Source organism: Calonectris borealis, chromosome 1 (genome assembly GCF_964195595.1).
Source record: "Calonectris borealis chromosome 1, bCalBor7.hap1.2, whole genome shotgun sequence".
Taxonomy (NCBI): domain Eukaryota; kingdom Metazoa; phylum Chordata; class Aves; order Procellariiformes; family Procellariidae; genus Calonectris; species Calonectris borealis.
In genome coordinates, this window is record NC_134312.1 from 194,948,227 (window position 1) to 194,967,445 (window position 19,219).

A 19,219-nucleotide genomic window follows, 5' to 3' on the forward strand; every position below is an offset into this window, starting at 1 on the left:
TGTGTGGGATAGATTCTCATCATTGCATAATGAGGGATGGTACTGATTCGGTATAATTTTCTTTTCATATTACCTGTCCAACATGAAGTAGCAAGCCTACACTCTTGGATTTTCATTCGTGTAATTGAGAAGACAGGAACTTTTTCTTCCTCTTTCAAAATACTTTTTTTAAGATTTTTCCAATCTTCAGCCTTTTGAAAAGGTATATATGCTGAATATTTTTCTCTAATTGGCTTACCTTTTGGGAGCCAATACTAATTGAAATTTCACACTCTTCAGTGGTTCTTTTTGTGGCTTTGCAAAAGGGACACACAATTTTAAAGCTTCGTGTGAAAAAGCCTATGATACAATATCATCTGGAGATGAAAGCACTCGAAGTCCAGATTTCAAATCCCATTGCCGCAGAATATTTACTTGTCAGATCTTGCTTGTTGTCAGTGTTGAAATGCATGTAATTTCCTGCAAGGGAGGGTTTTGGAATGTGAGGCCACAGCAGTAATGAAGGAAATTTGTACGGTGGGTGAGCTGATAGTGGGACTGTGAGAACTCTGAATTGTAAAGTCAACACAATGCCAGCATTAGTATTCAGATGAAATTTAGGCTTCTGTGAAGAGGCTGTCATGCAGTCAGTTTGTCGAGATAAAACCTCACTGTGTTCATGCACCCTGCGAGCAGCTCTGCGGTATTTCATAGGTGAAGTGCAAGTACTTTTTGGAGCATGGGCACTGTTCATCCTTGGCATGGGGTGCCCTCTAACATGAGAGTTTTTGGTTGTTGGTCCCTGTCCACGCAGACTCCTGCCTGTGTATTCCAAAGATAACTGAGCACTGTTTTAACTGATTTTGGTTGAATGAATTTCAATGAACTAAATTATTTCAGTTTTTTAAAATCCTATTAAAAAAGGACGAAACAGAACACTGTATAAAATCAGAGCTTAAAATGGATGATACTTTGCCTGCTAGCATTAGTAGTCATTGTTGCATAGTTACAGCAGCACTTTTGGGGTGCTTAGGATGCCGGGCCATGGACTGGGTCCCTGTTGTGCAAGGCAGTGGTAAGCCAGGAACAAAAGAGCTTACAATTCACCTCCATAGTCTTTTGCATGCGAACGTGAATGGCCATGCTCCATGGGTTTTTTTTTGGCATGGTGCTGTGCCCAAAGAAGGAAAACTGTACTAGCTCAGCTAATGCAGTTATTCTATTTCCAGTACAATTATATTACCGTTGTATAACTGCATCAGAACGAATATTTTGTAACAAACATGAGCAGAGAGCAGTGTGCTCATGTCTACCACAAAGGTGGCCTGGGCTCTGATTCAAGAAACGGCACGGGGTTGCTGGCAGGCAGGGGAGTAAAGGAAACGGGGAGACAGTTCTGGGTCACCAGCAGTCTCAGACAGTGACCTAAACACTGCCTAGTATTTTGTGGTGTCGAGATGGATTCTGTACTCATTTCCCAGCCTTCACTTGGCATACTGCATGTCAGGGAGACAGGGATAAGGCTGGGAAGTCACTTGATACTCCCTGCAATCCCCTGCTGCCTCCTTTTGATTCAGTGTCTTTGTACATCAGCCTGCTCACGCAGACGGGCCCAAGGCAAGCTTCGAAGGGAGCAGGAGGTAGAAAAAGATAGACTTATGTCTGCTCAGAGAGAATTTCTTCATAGCAATGGCCACATGGTTTCTTAAGAATTGTTCTATGGTAGGAGAATGGGAATTTTTCCCCAAACAAAAAACGATGCAGAGTTGCAATGATTTTAACCAAGTTTCTCAGCTGGAGCCCAGGGAGTTCTCACTTGTCTCCACTGTGTGGAGGTATTCTACTAAGTGTAGGGAGGCGGTGAAGAATAATAGTCTCTGATCAACAGGTAAGCTTGTTGTGATGTATGCTCTCAGGTCCTCCTGCACCATCACCCACCTGGAATCCACAGCATATGCTTTCAGTCTGAGGAAAGCACAGCTCACAAAAACTTTGCTGAGTAGTGGGGGGTGGTAAAATGAAAACTAGAATACAGCCAGCTGCTAAAAATCGTGTTTCTTTAAGGTATTAGTGTTCTTTGAAAGTACCTTCAAGCTAGTGTGGAAAGAAGAACAAATGGACATAGTTCTATCCTTTTGAAAAGGTTTGATAAAAGCTTTTTACAGGAGTTTGTGAGTAAACTTAGAAACCATGGAGTGATAGATGAAATATTGTTGTGGATTAAAAACTAATACATAGACTAATACATAGAAAAAAATGGATGCAGTAATAAACTGTCCATTCTAGGCAGGCAGATGAGCTCATGGTGCATTGTCCTGTGAGCTGAAACAATGGTAAATGTATTCATAGGTTAAATAGCCAGTAGGCAGATACACTAAGGATGTATATAGAAGTAAATGTAACCTGCCAGATAAGGAATTGGGTGACACGGCAGACTAAACATTTCCATTAAGATTTTAACCTATTTTTTAAAGAGTTGAGCGGTTTGGAGAATTGCCTCTTCTCTAGTTTGTATTTGTGCATAACCCAAATCCTCAGAAAGCAGGACACTCATGGGTAAAGGGGCCGGTGGGTTTTTTGGCCACTGAGACTGAGTCAGCGTGTGCCCGGTCTTCCTACAACCTGTCAAAACAGCGGGATTTGTCTGGTTGGTTTGTTTTGCAAGGGTTTGGGTCTGACCACACGTAGGCAACCTGTTTTAGCCCTCTTCAGAATCACACAAGCGCTTGTGATGGGAAGCGGCAAGCTGCAGGAGCACAGCGCAGGAGATGGGAGTGAGGGAAGAATAAGTTATCTGGCAAATGGTTAGAATTCTTTCTGTATTAATATTCCAGATTTAACAGCAGGGCAATAGCTTTCTCCTCATTGACATGACAAGCCTATTGCCTGGCCAACATTGATTAATTTAGAGGACAATTATTTTCCCATTGGCATCAATGAGATCGGATTAGGGCCCCAAATACTTCTGTGTAGGATTGGTGTCACAGCAGATTTAATAAAGCTGGCATTTCTATTCCAGGGAAGAATAGAACAGCAAGATACAGAGGATGCAACACAGTCAGAAGTCACATAGAACAGCTAGAAACAAGATAAGAACGGAAAGTATTCCATAAAATAGAAATGAAGTAGACCATTTTTGTAGAAAGGTGGCAAATATTTTTGAAACAGAGGAACAACCATGTAGTGTGAAAAAAATGCAAAAGGCTCATTTAAATTAGTAACATTATTTTTAAACAAATGAAACTTTTTTTTTAATTTAAAAGCATATATAATACATATATACTAATATATAAGTAAGCATATTCTGTGACATTTAACATGTGGCTGCCTTTTGTAGTTGTGGTTTCATTCAAACTGGGAGGAAGCAGAGGGAGCAATCCCGAATTTATTCTAAGTAGGATGATGATAGAGATTATCACTCCCAGGAATTCAGGAGGCAGGAGACGTTCTTCCCTTCCCTACCGTGGGACTGTCACGGTTTCACATACAGGTTTCCCCCAAGGTATCCAGCATGTGCTGCAGCCAGAGCCAGACCTCCAGACAGTGCCATTGGAGCACTTGCTTCGTTTCTGGGATAAAACTTGGGCCTGCAGAAATGTTTATGAGCCATTACTGACATAATGTGATCTAAATTAATCTTGTTTTATCTGTTCCAGTTAATGATACTTTAAAACTCGGTAGTCAGTAGAGAATAACTACGCTTTTAAGAATTTTCAGTTTTCCGAACACATAACTTAGAGTTTATAATTAAAAGAAAGGCACCTTTACTTTCTATGAAATAATTTTTTGGGCCTCCCAAGATATGAATTATACTGAAAGATTGAACGTCTTGTAATTAACACTAATTTACATGCATACTAGTGCTCTGTGCTAGAGTGGAATCAGATCCTTCATCCATGTGTCTCAGAATCTTCACTGCTAAGAGATAATTGAGGTTTTTCTATAATACAGATAGAAGGGAAGAGTGAAAAAGGTATCTTTGTTCCATCTTTTTGACTTATGGTCCTGTGAATTGGTCAGTCTCTGTCATGAGTTGGTTCTGCAGCTGCTTCGTTCGATGTTTTCTGTGGCCCCATATACAACCTTGACGCCCCAAGGTCATTCTTGATCCCCATGGAAGATCACTTGTGCAGTGAGAGACATAAAGACGTAGGTATGTTTTATTTGCCCAAGCCACGAGGGTGGGACCAAACTGCTTACAGGAGCCACTTATGCAAAAAGGCCGAGCTCTGTTCTCCCCAGAGTCATTTCAACAGAAACGAGAACTCTTCGGATGACTTACAGATCTGAAACCTCTATATTCTATTATTACAAAAACATTTTTTTCATGTCTTGCTCTAGTTCACCAGGAATTTCATCTTCTGAGTGGACTCTGAAAGTTTTACTGACTTATCAGGCTCTTATAGGTCATGATATCAAACGTATCCATTTTTTATAAACATTTTCAATTGTCCTGGTTTCATCTAAGAGCTACTGTAGGAGACAATTCTTCTGAAGAGCACGAATGACTGTTTTAATAGGGGACATATATTTCAGATTCCAGGAAGGTTTAATATCTGTCTAAGCAGCAAAGGTTTTCCTTTCCCTTAGAAGCTTGGATGGATGTCGTTCTGCATGGAGCAGATGCTTTGACATTGAACTTCTCTGATTATTTTGCCATATGAGAAGCTGTAGGCCACTTTATTCACCAGCTGGTCATTATTCTATTGTCTTTTCTTATTCCAATGAAGAGAAAAATGTGGAGAAAAATGATGAGAGGTTTTCTTTTGCCAATTTTTCCTTTAATTTCAGAATATAACGTTACTGAATTTTTGGCACCCTACATCCTATCTCATTCCTTAGGCCAAGGACACTGAGTAGGACAGATTGCACAGGCAGGAGAATTACTATCCTTTGTCATCAGTTATAGTCCTGTTGGGGACATTGAAATTTTCCTTTGGCTTCAGAAGAACCTTCTTTATTTTTACTTTTAAAACCATATTTATTCCAGAATGTGTTTCCTACAGCAGACTGTAATTTTTTTTAATCTCTTTATATTGTTTTATATAAAGTGCCTGGGCAATTGGTAGCAAGTTCACTCATGAGAAATAAATTACTAATAACTCCTATTAATTTTTTTTTCTTTCCTGTTGTGAAGCGTGTTTTGTTTAGTGATTTGTATATCAAAACTCTTTTAGAACTTTCATTTGACTTTAAACCTAATGCTCACGATGCTGTAGTGCAATATGACTTGTAACTTTTTATCTTCATACATCAACAAATACATATCTCTGCTAATGTGGCTGAGAGATTTTGGCCCTTTTCTGTGGCAGAAACATACCATCCTGTCCTAACGAGAAGACTCAGCACGTAGGTATGAAGGTGTCTTTGTGCATTAGTGGACACACACACACATGCAAAGACAGTGTCTTCTGGCAGAGGAGTGCCGTGGCATACCCACTGCTGGCAGTGGGTATCAGCCATCCAAGCCTGTTCCATCTCGCTTTCAGCTGAAATTGCTTGGGACAGCAGAGGTAAAAAGTATTCCAGAGTCAGCAGGTGTCAGGGGAAAGTGTGTTAGAAAAAAAATAAGATGTTAGAAGGAAAGTAGAATGTGAAGTCAGATTATGGGATTAACTACGGTAGCAAGCGAGGAGGCAAGTAGGTGACACAGGACCCATGAGAACGATGCAGCTACCACCAAAATGAGTCCACCTTATGGAATGAATGACCATGGCTGGCTGAACTTGACCAAAGAGGACTAGATACAGAGAGTGAAGAGTTAACAGATGATGACATGGAATTTATCCGTTTGAATGTTTTTTGGGGAAAAAGTGATGAGATTAAATGAGATGAAGACATTGAGCATTCTTCAGGCAATAGCTGGAGAGTCTGACTCTTTCTGGGCTGCCTAGAGATGTTGAAAGCTAACTTACTACTGGGAGGCCAGGTGTTTTATACAGCTTTAAAAAATGCAGAACAATGGATTTATTTCTTCCAACTGTGATGCAGAAAACAGAGCTCTGACTTCCCACAGTTCCCACTCCTCCGTTTTATCCTGCACTTCATCCTCCTTAATATCTCATTTCACTTCCACCCTCCACCACTCCTCCACAACAGCAGCCGGGACCGGGGCTGCTTTACCACAGAGAACAAATTTCTCTCTCACACATCAAGGCTTTCATAGACTGCAATTCAGTCAGCCTCTTGGCTGAGGGACACAGGACCTACACCCTCATCAGAAGGGAAGGGACCCCCTGAGTCAAGCCCAGACTTCTGCTGCATGAAGTGCAGAAAAATCCCATAAACTCCCTGAGCAAAACATGGTCTTTACCTTAGGCTCGCTTCAGTTGCATGCCGGAGGGCAGGATTCTGATGGGATGTTTGTGGTCCCAAGTCTGAGTCTTTGGTGACCTCGCATTTAATTTTGACCGCTCTTATTACGTTGTTTAACACTTCGGCAAGGAGATGAGAACACTCTACAGATCCTGTCTTGTCCTAACTGCTGCACACAACACACAGAAGGTCAGATGCACAACTCTCGTCAGTCAGTAACTGGTACAAAGTTACATCAGTTTAAGATTTGGCCCATAGCATTTTGGCTAATATCTTTTACTATATCCATATCCTGGAAATAACTAGAGCTCACTAGCAGTTTTAAAACATCTGTAAACCTGAGGAGTGTAGCAACTGTAGCGATGGCTTCAATAAAAATATGTTCAGTGCCAGATTATGAATCCAGTCATGCTGGTATAAAGCCAGAGTAATTGTGTGGATGTCACTGGAGTTACTTTGGCAGTACATTATCATGACACAGATCAAACCTTAGCTCACAAGTGGCTCCGCATTGCTTTGAAATTTTTATGGATTCCCTTTTGTCTCACTTGTTCTCTTTATATCATGTTTGTTTGTTTTGGCTTAAGAAAATAATTCAGGATTTACCCACAGGCCGTCCTTATTTTTTTTGGTCTGAAGTCAGTTGTAGAGGGTTTTGTTTTGTTCTGAAGACAAAAAGAAATTGCAAACAAGCTGCCGTTCTTCTCTTTGTTTTTTATGAGCTAGCAGCCAAGAGCTCCCATTCTTTCGATTTCTTAAGAGTTTTTAAAGTTTTATCCTTTTTAAGCTGAAAGGTGTTGCAAAGCGAACATCATTTTATCTGTTTTCATCCCAGCAAGAAGAACCTTGGGGCTGTGCAAGCTACTATTTGCAGACAGGTTAAATTCTGGAGGCCTGCAAGACCTGCAACTCCTGTAGCTGTCAGAAGTAATTCTGGCCAGAGACATCGCAGCTTTGTATTCAGCATAATTAAAGCAACCACTTCGAATTGTTTGTATGTAAAGAACAAAACAATAGGCATTGAGACTTTATTATTGAAAGCAGCTGCAGGAGAGGAAATCCTGCAGCCAGGGGTTAGTTAGTAAATCCTGTTTGGGACATTTTAGTACTGCAATTCAAATTCTCATGATCCTTTCTGTGAGGCTGGAAGCTACTTTGCACCATCTTCTACTTTTTCTGTCCCGTTCTTCCCTCAAGTATAAGTTGTATTAAACCTGTGAAACCAAATTTAGAAATACTGGAGGCCCCACTGTGATCCCACAGCTATCTGTGAGAATATAACACGTTGTATATACCGCCCCTGGAAATTTGATGAGCTGAGCATTGTAAAACCAGCTAGGGGAGGCTATACTGGAATTCATTGTGGAAACTCTTGCCAACTTCAGTGGGGTTGGATGTACGTATTTCAGTGGGCTGTAGTTGTTTGCGATGAAATCCTTCCTGCTTAGCTGGTGCACTGCTACACCAACCAGACTTTCATGTTGCTTGCTCAGAGGTGGGGAGAGTAAGGAGGAAGGGGGAGTGGGTCAGTCGACTCAACAGAACTGCAAATTTAGAGTGTCAGTGGGGAAAAGTGGATTTCTCTAGAGACCTTCGTGTGGAGAATCGTGCTATTTAACTTCAGTTTGCCTTTCCACTGACTGTACAGAGTCTGTGGACTCCTCTCATGTTAATACTGTGTTGCTTAATATGCTTCTCCGATGACCAACCTCCAGGGGTGATCCATTCTGCTTAAATCCAGTATTTGGCTGTATGAGTGGAAAGGATGAGGAGCCAGAAGGAAATGTGAGATGTCTCCATCTCCCTGGGATCTATACTGCAGAACTTCCTTCTGAGGAGACTTCATGGCAACGTGAAATGTCAGTTCCCAACTTCAGCAGAGCAATTGCAGCGCTTCTCAGAGCACTTCATCAAAGAGTTGATGGCTCTACTCAGCCCCTCTGCCCTAGAGTGTCTCCTAATGACAAGGTAATAGGGTATCCTCTGTGAAAACACCATGCCTTTTGAAGTTTTGGCTGTGTCTATACTGCTAAATAAAAGGTGAGGGACTGATCCCTGGCCCTGAGACCAACACTGACTGCTTTGTACCCCCACTATTATGGGCCACCTCTTTATAGCAGGTAGGACTTAGAGAAAATAGAGCACTGAAACCCAGAGCCAGGGGGTGAGCCATCGGCTACACAGCATCGATGTACCTGGAGGTTATGTCTCCAGTGCTAAAGAGAAGTGATCAAGGGAGTAGTCCCTGACCCATAGGCCAACTAGCAAAGTCTGGCTTGCGTCCATGCTGCTTAGGGCTTGCTTCTTTTGGAGCAGGTTGGCCACATCCACACTACACAGCACGTGGCTTTAGCTGTTTTCTGACTGCCAGGTGATATTTCTATGACCATACACTGTGATGATACCTCTGTGTGTTTTTTCGGTTCAGAGTGGGATCTGATTAATGTATATAAATACAAGATGGGAGAGTGTAAAGAAGACAGAGCCAGACTCTTCTCAAAAAATGTGCTTGAGCATAAGAAACATCTTTTTACTGTAAGGGTGACTGACAATTGGAAGAGATTGTCCGGAGAGGTTGTGGAGTCTCCATCTTCAGAGATATTCAGAACCTGACTGGCCGCGGTTCTGGGCAACCAGCCCTGGCTGACTCTGCTCTCAGCAGGGGGTTGGACTAGATGTTCTTCAGAGGTGCCTCCCAACCTCAGCGATGCTGTGATTCTGTGGCTGTAAGAGATAGCATCCATCATCATCTCAGGAGAAAGATTTCTGGCCATCCATGGGTGACTGAGGTTCAGAATTTGGGGTAGTTTCCAATGGAACAGTGACGCGCCTACTGTTTATGTTCAAAACATTAAGCAGGCCAAGAAAGGAGGCAGGGATCTGTTTGCTGGGACTTACATAGGTTTTATCTGCCTATATCTCATTTCAGATGGGTCATCTCCTTAGGCTAGGCCAGATTATACCACTACACTTTCTGCTTAGTTGTATTTGGGCTATTTTTAGAGTACTAACGAATTTGAGCAAATATGGCAGAGCTATAGCCAAGGGGGCTGTGGCCTGCTCGCTAGCCCTGCTTGCTGTGGCAGGTTCCTGGACATCCCGTGGCTGGGCTGCTGCACAGCTCTCCCCACACTGCCCCCACTCTCGCACGCGTGTCTTCTTCAAGGTTTCAATAGCATCAAAATTTTAGCACCATTTTTTTTTGAGGGGGGCCCTAATCTGTTGGAGAATTGTTTTTTTTCCTGGCCATACACAGATTAGGTTACCCATCTGCCCCCAAACTTTGACTGTGGATGTTGTTGTTGTATTTATGCATGCAATTTTCCTTTCTCTCGCTCTCTCACCTGCTGCCAGGTAGCCATTCTGCCATTTCGGTTTTTTGACTGCCTTTTCTGAACTGGATTCTTGGCATGCATTGTGTAAGCACGCACAGTAGCGCAGAAGAAGCAGGGGTAGGGAGAGATGCTTCTGGCAGTTTAGAATGGCTCCTCCAAGCTGGGCAGCTATGTCTTTTCTAAATGGATGTGATGTTTTTAATGACGGTCTAAACTACTGTGAAATCAGGTTATTGACTTCTGTTTCAGGACATGATGATGCTTCCATACCTGCTTGATGTTTCATTTTCTCTGTGTTTTTTTCAGGCTCTGCAGTTAAAAGAAGGTAGTAATAGAGGTGGGGAAAGGAGAAGCTTGTTAAAATCATCTTAAAATCAAAAGCTAAGAAATTAACTATTACAATGCCAAAACGGCAGCTGTCAGTAACAAAATTAAGTACACCATTCCATTTGGCTAAAATTGTGCAACTTAATCCAGTTTATTATTTAGATGCCTTGTTTACAATGCTGAAGTTTTAATGAAAACAAATTTATTTTAGTTCCATCTCTTTCCCCTCTGTGGCAAATGTCCCACGGGCTAAGCAGGGGAGTTACAAAGCAGGAGCTTCCCCCACAGCTGAATTGGCAGGACTCAACATAATCATTTAAGCATGAACCAGACTGGTTTTCTCTCCACTTATGTAAATCCATAATACTTAAATCTATAGTCCTTCACTGTTGAATTACTGCCAGTGGTTTCCAAATACAAACTCTTTATTAAATAAACAGGGATCAGATGATGTGCGTTACCGTGCAGATGACCAGTGCTACTATAGATTGCTTCGATCTGAAAAACACAGATTTGTAAGGGGATGCTGGACACATACAAGAAAGGATTACCAGGCAGAGATGGCAGTGCTCATTTATAGCAGTAAAGCAAGGATGTAATAGTATTAACAAGTGAAGGGTCTGATTTTGTACATGAGGAAAGTGAAACCCATCACATGGATGCAGGAGAGAAAGTAACTGATATGAGAAACTGGCAATATTTTCCTGCCTAGTTCATTGTCAGCTACATTAGTGAAGACACTTGAGCTGTTCCCATGTGAACTAGCATTTTAGCTCATCTTTTATCACTGCCTTGAGCCCAAGCTGGGGAGGAGAAGGAGGAATAAAAGAGTATAACATCATGTCGGTAGGGAATCTCACAAATCCATCTGCATTGCCCACACTCTACCATCATCTTGTGTGCCACGGTCTACATGAAGGCCAGTGTGTTTCACAGAGATTTCTAGGAGCTAGACAGGCTGCCAGTCCCACTTTTGCACAGCATCGTCTCCTTTACTCCAAAGCAACAGGCGAAAGATGTGATACTTCAGTGATGCCGTGGGAGACTTACCCATGTTGGATTCTCTATTAAATAAAACCTAAGCAAGCCTATTATACACTCTTCAGACCCTTTTATAAAATCTGTCTTTAGTCAGGATCCTTACTGTAACTGTAGGGTCTGTGAGGATGGAAAAGAACAGAGTAAGAACTTTCCATATCTATTAATCCAAACTGGAAAGTGTGGGGATTAAGGTAGTAGAAACACGTGTATTTCCAAGCACATAATTGGCCATTTTGAACAGACTATCAGACTTTTCAGACTCACAACGTGTAAGCAATTTATTCTGACTTGCTTGTATCAAGATGGCATGCCTGATGCTCTGCTACAGAAAAATACCTGGTGACTAGTTAATTCCAGTGCAAGTGTTAGAGCTGCATGTTCGGGTGGTTTCATCTCTTTTGTTTGCATGCTACAAATCCTAAAGCTTGGTACTGGTTTGCACTCAGGAAATTATCTGAGTTTTTGCAAAAAGAAGTGTTGAAACTACATTATAATCTGAAAATGCCATAGATAATTGAATTTTTTTTAGGAATTCTCGTTGCAGCAGTCAGCTCACTGAGCTGTGGTCAATGTGTGTTTTCTTGACTATCTGGTTATTTGCCTTTGTTCATAGTTTGCTTTTTTTGTTTGTTTCTTTGTTATTAAACAGAAAGTTATATATTGAAAATTATTTCACGTGATGTCTCTGTTCCCATCAGTCCCTGAACTGTAAAATGGTGTCATGTACTGTTTTGTTCAGCTGACTAACTGCATCTACATCTATAAAATGATTCAGTCTTCAGTGGCCAGAGACTCATCTTATTTTCTTGCCCTTAAATAACTCTTTAAATAAAACATTGAAAATGAAAATGCAGTTCATTGGTTATTGACTTTTTTTTAATAAACTGTTATCTTTCTGAATATAATTCTCTTCTTCAAGGTTGAAATTCTGAGTGTAAATATTAGCTCGATTAATGGAAATTCTATGCATAAAACCTTAAGCACAGTGCTGGAAATCTTTCCTCCTCTTTGTTCCCAGGTATAGTCTCTTCTTAGTGCCTCAGGCTTGGGGGCAAAGATCTGGCCATAATGCAACTTAGAGGAATATGTTTTTTTCAAGGTCTCTGGAGCAGGGAGAGGGAAGTACTATATTTATAAGAACTTCAGTTAATACTTTTGATTTTATGCTTTCCATTTGTATAATCATATCAATTTTATAATGGCATAAAGTAGCACTAAAACATTCAATCCAGCATAATCCAATTACTCCTTCACTCTCTCAGGCATGTTTTATTCTTAGACAGGAGGAGATCACCAAGTACGATTATTTTATGGATTTGCATGTACGCTTGGTACCGTAAGCTATGATGTCGTGATATTTGCCTTTGTTTTCCCATGTAGCTGTTACTGAGAGGTTGTCTCAGTGCTGATAATAGTTTTAAAAGGTTATTCCATAAACTATGAAAGGGGTGCACTTGTTACAAGCAAGTTTGCCAGTGTCTCAAAACAGAGTTTGCAGGGTTCAGTCGTCTTCTTTGAGGGAATTTTCCTTCTGCCCCCACTTAGGGTGATACCCCCTGAGCAGCATCAGCATTCTCAGGGACGCGCAGATGCATCTCCAAGAGAAGTTTTATTACTTAAGGCCCCCTTCCAGTGACAGCTCCATGTCAGGAATAGCAAGCTGTGATGGTGATGCAAACTTGGTTTATTACTCATAGCTGTTGCCAACATGTGTTTGTAAAAATTCTCCTCAGATGTCAGACGAATTGGGCAAGACATGGATTTTGTGCCACAGCCGCAGCTGAGGAGAGTAAGCTGTAACCGGCACAGCAGCATAGCTTCTAGAGGTGGCATCTCCACTCCACCAGTAGTTTTTCAAATGCTGTGAAGTTCATTTTCTCTCCGCATTAGGACTGGGGGAAGAAACCAATTTCCCTTCTTGTTCTTTTTCAGGCTCTAAATTTGTCTCTTTCCTCCTTTGCTATGAGACAGACGTTGTTCCTTCCATATATTGTGTTTACTTAAGAGAGGGGTTCCTAGGAAAAGATGTGTTGTAGTGCTACACCTCCAAAGGGCTGGGATCAGCAGACTGTATCGTTGCGATCTGAGCTAGTGAGCAGGAAGAGATCTTCTGTCCATTTGTGAAGGCAACAAGAACAGGTAGAGGGGAATCTTATGACTGGTTATGGCTGAGAAGCCACCGTGGAAACAAAACAGAAATCCAAGAAAGTAGCATTGCTGCTTAAGGCAAAGTGGGTTAATATTTATTTTAACATTCAGGTATCCAGTGTCCCAAATTCCCTAAACAGGTTTTGCCTCCATTACAGAAGTACTGGTAAAATTATTTTTTATATTGGGACCAAAGTTCAGATTTTGAAAGCCACAGGTGGCCTCAGTGAGTAGCTCAGGTCTGCGAGGTTCGGCACCTTCTCTAGTCTGAAGGGCCACAAAGTTCTCCCGTTGCATCCGACCCTGCTGCCGGGTTGCTCTCCAGACTCCAGAACTATGGATCAGGCTCCACGCTCCAGCTTTCTATGAGGATACGCAGAAAGCACCACCATCTCCTCTCCAGACTTAGCTTTACCCTTATTTCCTGCATCTGCGGCGCTGGGAGCGGTGTTGGTTATTGGCAATTATTGAGGTTGCCCTCTGGGGTTCATCTCCTGGATTAGGTGAGCCTGTCCCCGTGTCAGGTTTTCCAAAAGTTGTGGCTTTTTCTGAGTGAGCGCTGGCTCAGTCTCACAAATCCCATCCTTCCCTTCCAGTTTTTCCTTCCTGTTTTCCTTCTGCCTGTAACCACCTCCCCAGCAGCGCCTGCAATATGGAGGGAATTCAGGAAGGCACGTACCGACCTTGCGCTGCGGCTGCCAGTGGCTTTAGGAAGGTGGACGAGATGCAGCTCTGCTGCCTCTCAGCCCTGTGAAAGGGTGAGGATAAGGCCAGTAGGATGCAGGAACTGGGAGACTGTGGGAATGTTTCACTGGGCTATGGCAATATTAATACAGCATTATGAGGAATCCCCAAATGGCTGATTAACTGTCAAATTGTGATGCTGTGCCCGTGCATGATGGTATCTGGGAAAAATGCAGCGAGGCATTTTTTATCCCCTCTTCTTTTTCTCAGTTTTTTTTTCTCCTCCTTTTCATTTCTTTCTTTGCCCTCCATTTTCCCTCTTTATTATTTATAAAATTCCCTTTTATCGTTTTCTTCCCATCTAGCTTCTTTCGTTTCTCCTTTTCTCCTAGCCCCTCTGTGCCCCATACTGCATTTCCCCTTCTGTTAATCAGTCCTTCCCCAGATCCTGACACCTCATGGGAACCGTCGTTCAAGGGCTTTAAGGCCAATTTTACAGTTTTTCCTCTCTTGTTCTTTTCTTATCTGCTTTGCAGGGGGAGGGACTGTTGGTCTGACTGGCAGAGCTTTCCTGTTGCGGCTGCTGCTGCTGGAAGAACAAACTTGCTGAAGGTCCCAAAAGGGATCCTACCAAGGTCCAGCTGAGTATTTGCAGTGTTTCACACACAGATTCGGCGCTTCACTGAAAAGCTGTTTCGATGCAGTCACAGTGTAATGTTTGTGTATAAGGTGGGAATGATGGTGGTGCAGGGGGCGCAGAGAGGGAGAAGAATTAAGCAGGCTTTCCAAACGTTTCATCACAAAAATACTCATTTAACCGAGGGGAGGAAAGGACCGCTGTCTCCTTCATAGGTATTAGAAATGGCATGTTCCTGGAGTTGCTGGTTTCAATTTTCAGCTATGATAGGCCAGCTGTTATGTCATTTGCTGGAACAAATTACTGCAGGACTTAAGCTAATCTTGTTTCTGAAGAAGCCCAGCTCAGCTGGGCAGCTCCAGTTTTGCCTCTCCGGCGGGCGGCAGGGAGGGCTCGCTGGCGCTGGGACGCGTCTCTGAGCCAGCCCCGTTTCTCCTGCGCTCCCTCCAGCTCTTCCATGGGGTGGCCCACATGCCCGGGGCTCCGGAGGGGCCGGCAGGGCCTTGGCAGAGCTGCTCTCAGCTCACCAGGCCGAGCTTGGCGAGAGCCACTGCGCAGCCCCGGGCAGCCCGGTCCTGTGGCTGCCTCCACAGCCACAAGCGCTCAGGGGTGGAGGGAAAGAATAGGCATTTTTTTAAATCGGGAATTACTCATTACATCTGGGAACTCTCTGATGACACGTCCTTCTAGAAGACTCTCCCTGTCAAAAGCAAGCGTATTACCAGTTCAGTTTTTCTCTCCTATTAGGTTGAACCACAGAGCAGCTGAGTTAAATTGACATCACTGGGTATTACCCAAAGAATGAAATTATTTAGAATTAGAAAGCCTATTCTCCTCCCAAACATTTGTTTTTAAATTCAAAGATAAATTTAAGGCACTCTTAACCCAGCAGAAGCCACCACGCCGCAGGCAGAGGATGAGCTCCTGCTCTGGACGCGGGAGCCGGAGCCCCCTCCACCAGCTGCCTGTGGTACCCCCCGGGAGCGATGCTGCGGGGTGTCAGGGCTCCCCGAAGCGTGGGGCACAGCCTGCACGAGGCTCGCAGGCTCCCGCATGAACCGTCAGAGGCTTCACAGTGTTCAGGAAGTTAATAATCACTTATGAACTCAGAAGTTTTTAATGGCTTTTAAACTCAAATTTAATTTCACTTTCAATCAAGTTGTGTCAAATTTAGCTTAAGATTAAGTGACAGGCAGTCAGGCTGAACTGCTGCTCTGTACCTCTTCATTTTGCTTTCCTGCCAGCCCCGGATGAATAGATTTACTTTTTTTTTTATTTGCATAAAGGTAGGGTGTGCTCAAAAGAAAATATCTGCATTCCCCAAAGTCTTTGGTATGCAAGTATGCAAACAACACCAAAGTAAAATGCCATTGTGTGACATTTGCAGCACTAAATGTCCAATTCTGTGTTGGGCAGAAATTTTTTTTCCTGATGCATAGCTTGATTTCTAAGTTATTTTCTGGCTTTTCCTGTGACTAGAGAAAGGATGTTGGGGATGACAGAGAAACTGGAAAGTCTTTGAGATTCAGATTGGCATGTATAAATCATATGTTTGAACCTGAGTCAGATCCCCAGAAATTATTTTCCCCCAGGCTAGATTGGTGGGCATCCCTGTTTGCTTTTTGATTCTATTTTTTTTTTCTTGCTTCTGCAATGCAGGTTGTAACCAGTTTCCTAGGATTGTCTGAACATTTTTATTCAGTAAACTTAGTGGCTGTGCCCTCAAACATCTCTCTGCTCTCTTCCTCTGGCGCACTGTATTTTATATGGTTTTCAGTCTGTTGTACTAAAAGCATTAAATGGAGTGTTGACAAGCATTTTGTGGTTTATGACTTGGTAAGTGTAGGAGATGGGCATTCATTGGACTCGTGCAGGCAGAAATGTCCATAGCATGCCTGCTGGTGGTTGCTGGAGACTGACCTGACTGGTCTCTTCCTCCAGCCTCCCCGACAAAGGGTTACTTTCTTATAAGAACCTTATAGAAAATTTATTTTAATAGTGCCTTGCAGCGTTGGACTTCTAAATTTCAGAGAGTCCAAACCATTGCCCCCACTCTTGGAGCTACCATCTTAAAACAAAAGATGCTATGTCTTTCTTAATTCTAGGTGGGATTTAATCATAGCCTCTGTTACATCTTTTTTGCTCCTGTTCCAGAGGAGAGACTGTTTTACACACAACTTTTGGGTTTTTGCATTTAAACATTTTTTTGCCTTAGTTTGAAAAGGTGTCTTACTATGTGCTTTCTCTTGCTAGATGCTTTCATATGCACCTTCTTTCTTTTCCTGGTAATCAAGTGTCTCAAGCTGGTAGCGACTTCCAGACTGTCCCTCTGGCTGAGTGAGCTACCCTGAGTGTAAGCCTAGAGTTTTAAACAGAAACAGCTCTGTTCTCTTCACTCCTGTGATCTTACATCAGTTCGCCAGTTATTATTTCCTCTTGTCAAATGAAGCAATAGCAAAGCTTTGAAATGATGTTGCAGCTTTTCCAAAAAACAATTTCCCTCTCCTTCTCTCGCCTCCTTCTGCCTTTCCCCGTATATTTGATAGTACATCAGCTTCCTCTTGAAATGATCCCCAGTAGACCACTTCGGCTATTTCAACCGGGGCTTTTCTGAAGGTATTTTTTAAAAACTAGCTTCTACAGCAGAGTTTGGTTATAATGAAGAACAATAAAAAAATCGTTCTGCCTTGGAGACCCAGTCTTGTACGCACTAATGCATGTGGTGAACTCTGTGCCTGGAATATCCCCACTGGATTCAGTCAGTGGTATTGTTTGCACACACAGAGTTAAGCACCTGTGTAAGTGCTTGCAAGGTGATGGCTTTAAATCTCACTAGAAGCTAAAGATATGCATTGCTGTGCAGGAGAGACTAAACCAAGACAACTCACATTCATTGTCTTTTTTTTTTTTTATTATGTGTGTTTCTAAAGTGGCTGTTATTTAGCAACACAGATAATGAAGAGGACAGCGATGATCTTGCACAGAATTTCTTCACCCCACTCCAAAACTTGTCATCACATTGATCTAGGCAAGATATTCAGGAAACTTGCGGTCTGGGCAATTTCACGGTGATGCTGAGTGAATGTCTGATATGACAGAAGACACCAAGGGCTACAGGATTTAATCCTAGCAGAGTTTTTCAGATTAATTAATGACATATCCAAAACCCCTCCAGAGTTAGTTTCTTGCTGTTACTGCAGGATCGAATTTGGGCTTAGTCTACTCCTGTGTTTCTCTTTGGTGTAATTGCCTAGGAAATCACAGAATAGCAGTCTTGAGTTGACAGGATTTTAAATGCTTATAGGTTTGAAAATAAGGACCAGATAAGGACTGTATCAGGAGTCAGATGCACTGCAGCCCAGTGCAGAGATCTTGGGTGAGGTGCTGTCATCGATATCTTTGGCTCACAGAAGTCATTCTGCATGGAGTTGTTTGCAGCATGGGTGTGGAACAGGAGCAGCCTGTCTTGGTGGCCCAGATCTTCACATAAATAAATGGAAATCCTGGCATGGACAGCATATGTTCAATGAAGTTCACAATTTTTACATCCTTTGTGTACAAAGCTTCATGGTGAACTAAACAATGACTTAGGATGCAATAGGCTATTCACAATATCACAGGGTTTTCCTGGGGGCATTGCTAATACAAGTGCACCACGCCAATCCAGAACAGCTGAAAAAAAGAGTGCTTGGAAAGCTGGAAAGATTTTTGTTCACAGTAACACACGGTGTCAGTGAATTGTGTAGTGGGAAGTCTGTAGGCATGGATCTTTCTGGGTACTGAATGAAGCGGAGGAGAAATGACGCCTCTCAGAGCTTTTGTTTCAGACTCTGAGCAGCTTTTGGTATTCATCATTTTCAGTTGCTGTTTTGTAAGATGTGTCTGTAAACAAAGGACTTCTTAGAAAATATCTTTCTCAAGGGTAGACTGAAAAAGCGTGGAAGACTTCATGAAGCAAAAGTTAACAGCTTCCAAAGTATAACAATATAAGCAAGTTAATAAACGTTGAGTGGTAGGTTGTAAAATCCCTTTCAGATTTATATAAGAAAACAACACATTGTATAAAATCATAGAATAGATGACCTTTCTTCCTTTAAAAGCCTCAGCAATTTCTCTTTCATGGCAACATAGTATTTGGAAATACTATTTCCTAAATAAACAATGTCACACTGCTTAACTTAAGGAAATGTAGTTTGATAACAAGAGTTTCAGCACTTGTTTTTCTCCCTTCCCTTTCCCTAGAACAGTTGCACTGCCTTCAGTGAGTTAGCCTAGCCTTGGTTGTGATGGAGAAGGAGGCAAGCCAACTCGAGAGGGACCACGTTCATAGCGTATATGAGAAAATTGCTCCTTACTTCAATGACGCACGCTACAAGGCATGGCCAAAGGTGCAGCAGTTCATTTCAGAGCAGGAACCAGGCAGCCTGATTGCTGATATTGGTGAGTGGGGTTGTTTATCACATTGCTAATGACACTCTAAGTATGTCCTCTCTTTCTATCAAGCAATATTTGTGGCAGAAGAGTTTGGAGCTTGTGAATCAAACTGGGGAATCAAAATGGCCAGACTGACTATCAAATTTGCCTGCTACTTTGCTCCACTATTCATAGGTGTGTGAAGATGATTTGACTTTTCCCAGTATCCAGTAGATCAGCTAAATTGAATTAAATTTATTAAGATGTCATTAGTGGATGCTAATACTATGTATTGGTATGATAATTCTGGAATTTGAAATCTTATTTAGCTCTTACAACA

General features: G+C 42.3%; 1 protein-coding gene across 2 annotated transcripts in view; it reads left to right on the forward strand.

Moving 5' to 3' along the window:
• Nucleotides 1-19,219, forward strand: part of LOC142077736 (putative tRNA methyltransferase 9B) — a 47,212-nt gene that overhangs the window by 9,298 nt on the left and 18,695 nt on the right. For both annotated transcript variants that reach the window (XM_075139787.1, XM_075139788.1), the window contains one exon: nucleotides 18,709-18,906. In XM_075139787.1, coding sequence (XP_074995888.1) covers nucleotides 18,753-18,906 — 154 coding nt within the window. In that variant the 5' untranslated portion in view covers nucleotides 18,709-18,752. The remainder of the gene's footprint in view (nucleotides 1-18,708; nucleotides 18,907-19,219) is intronic.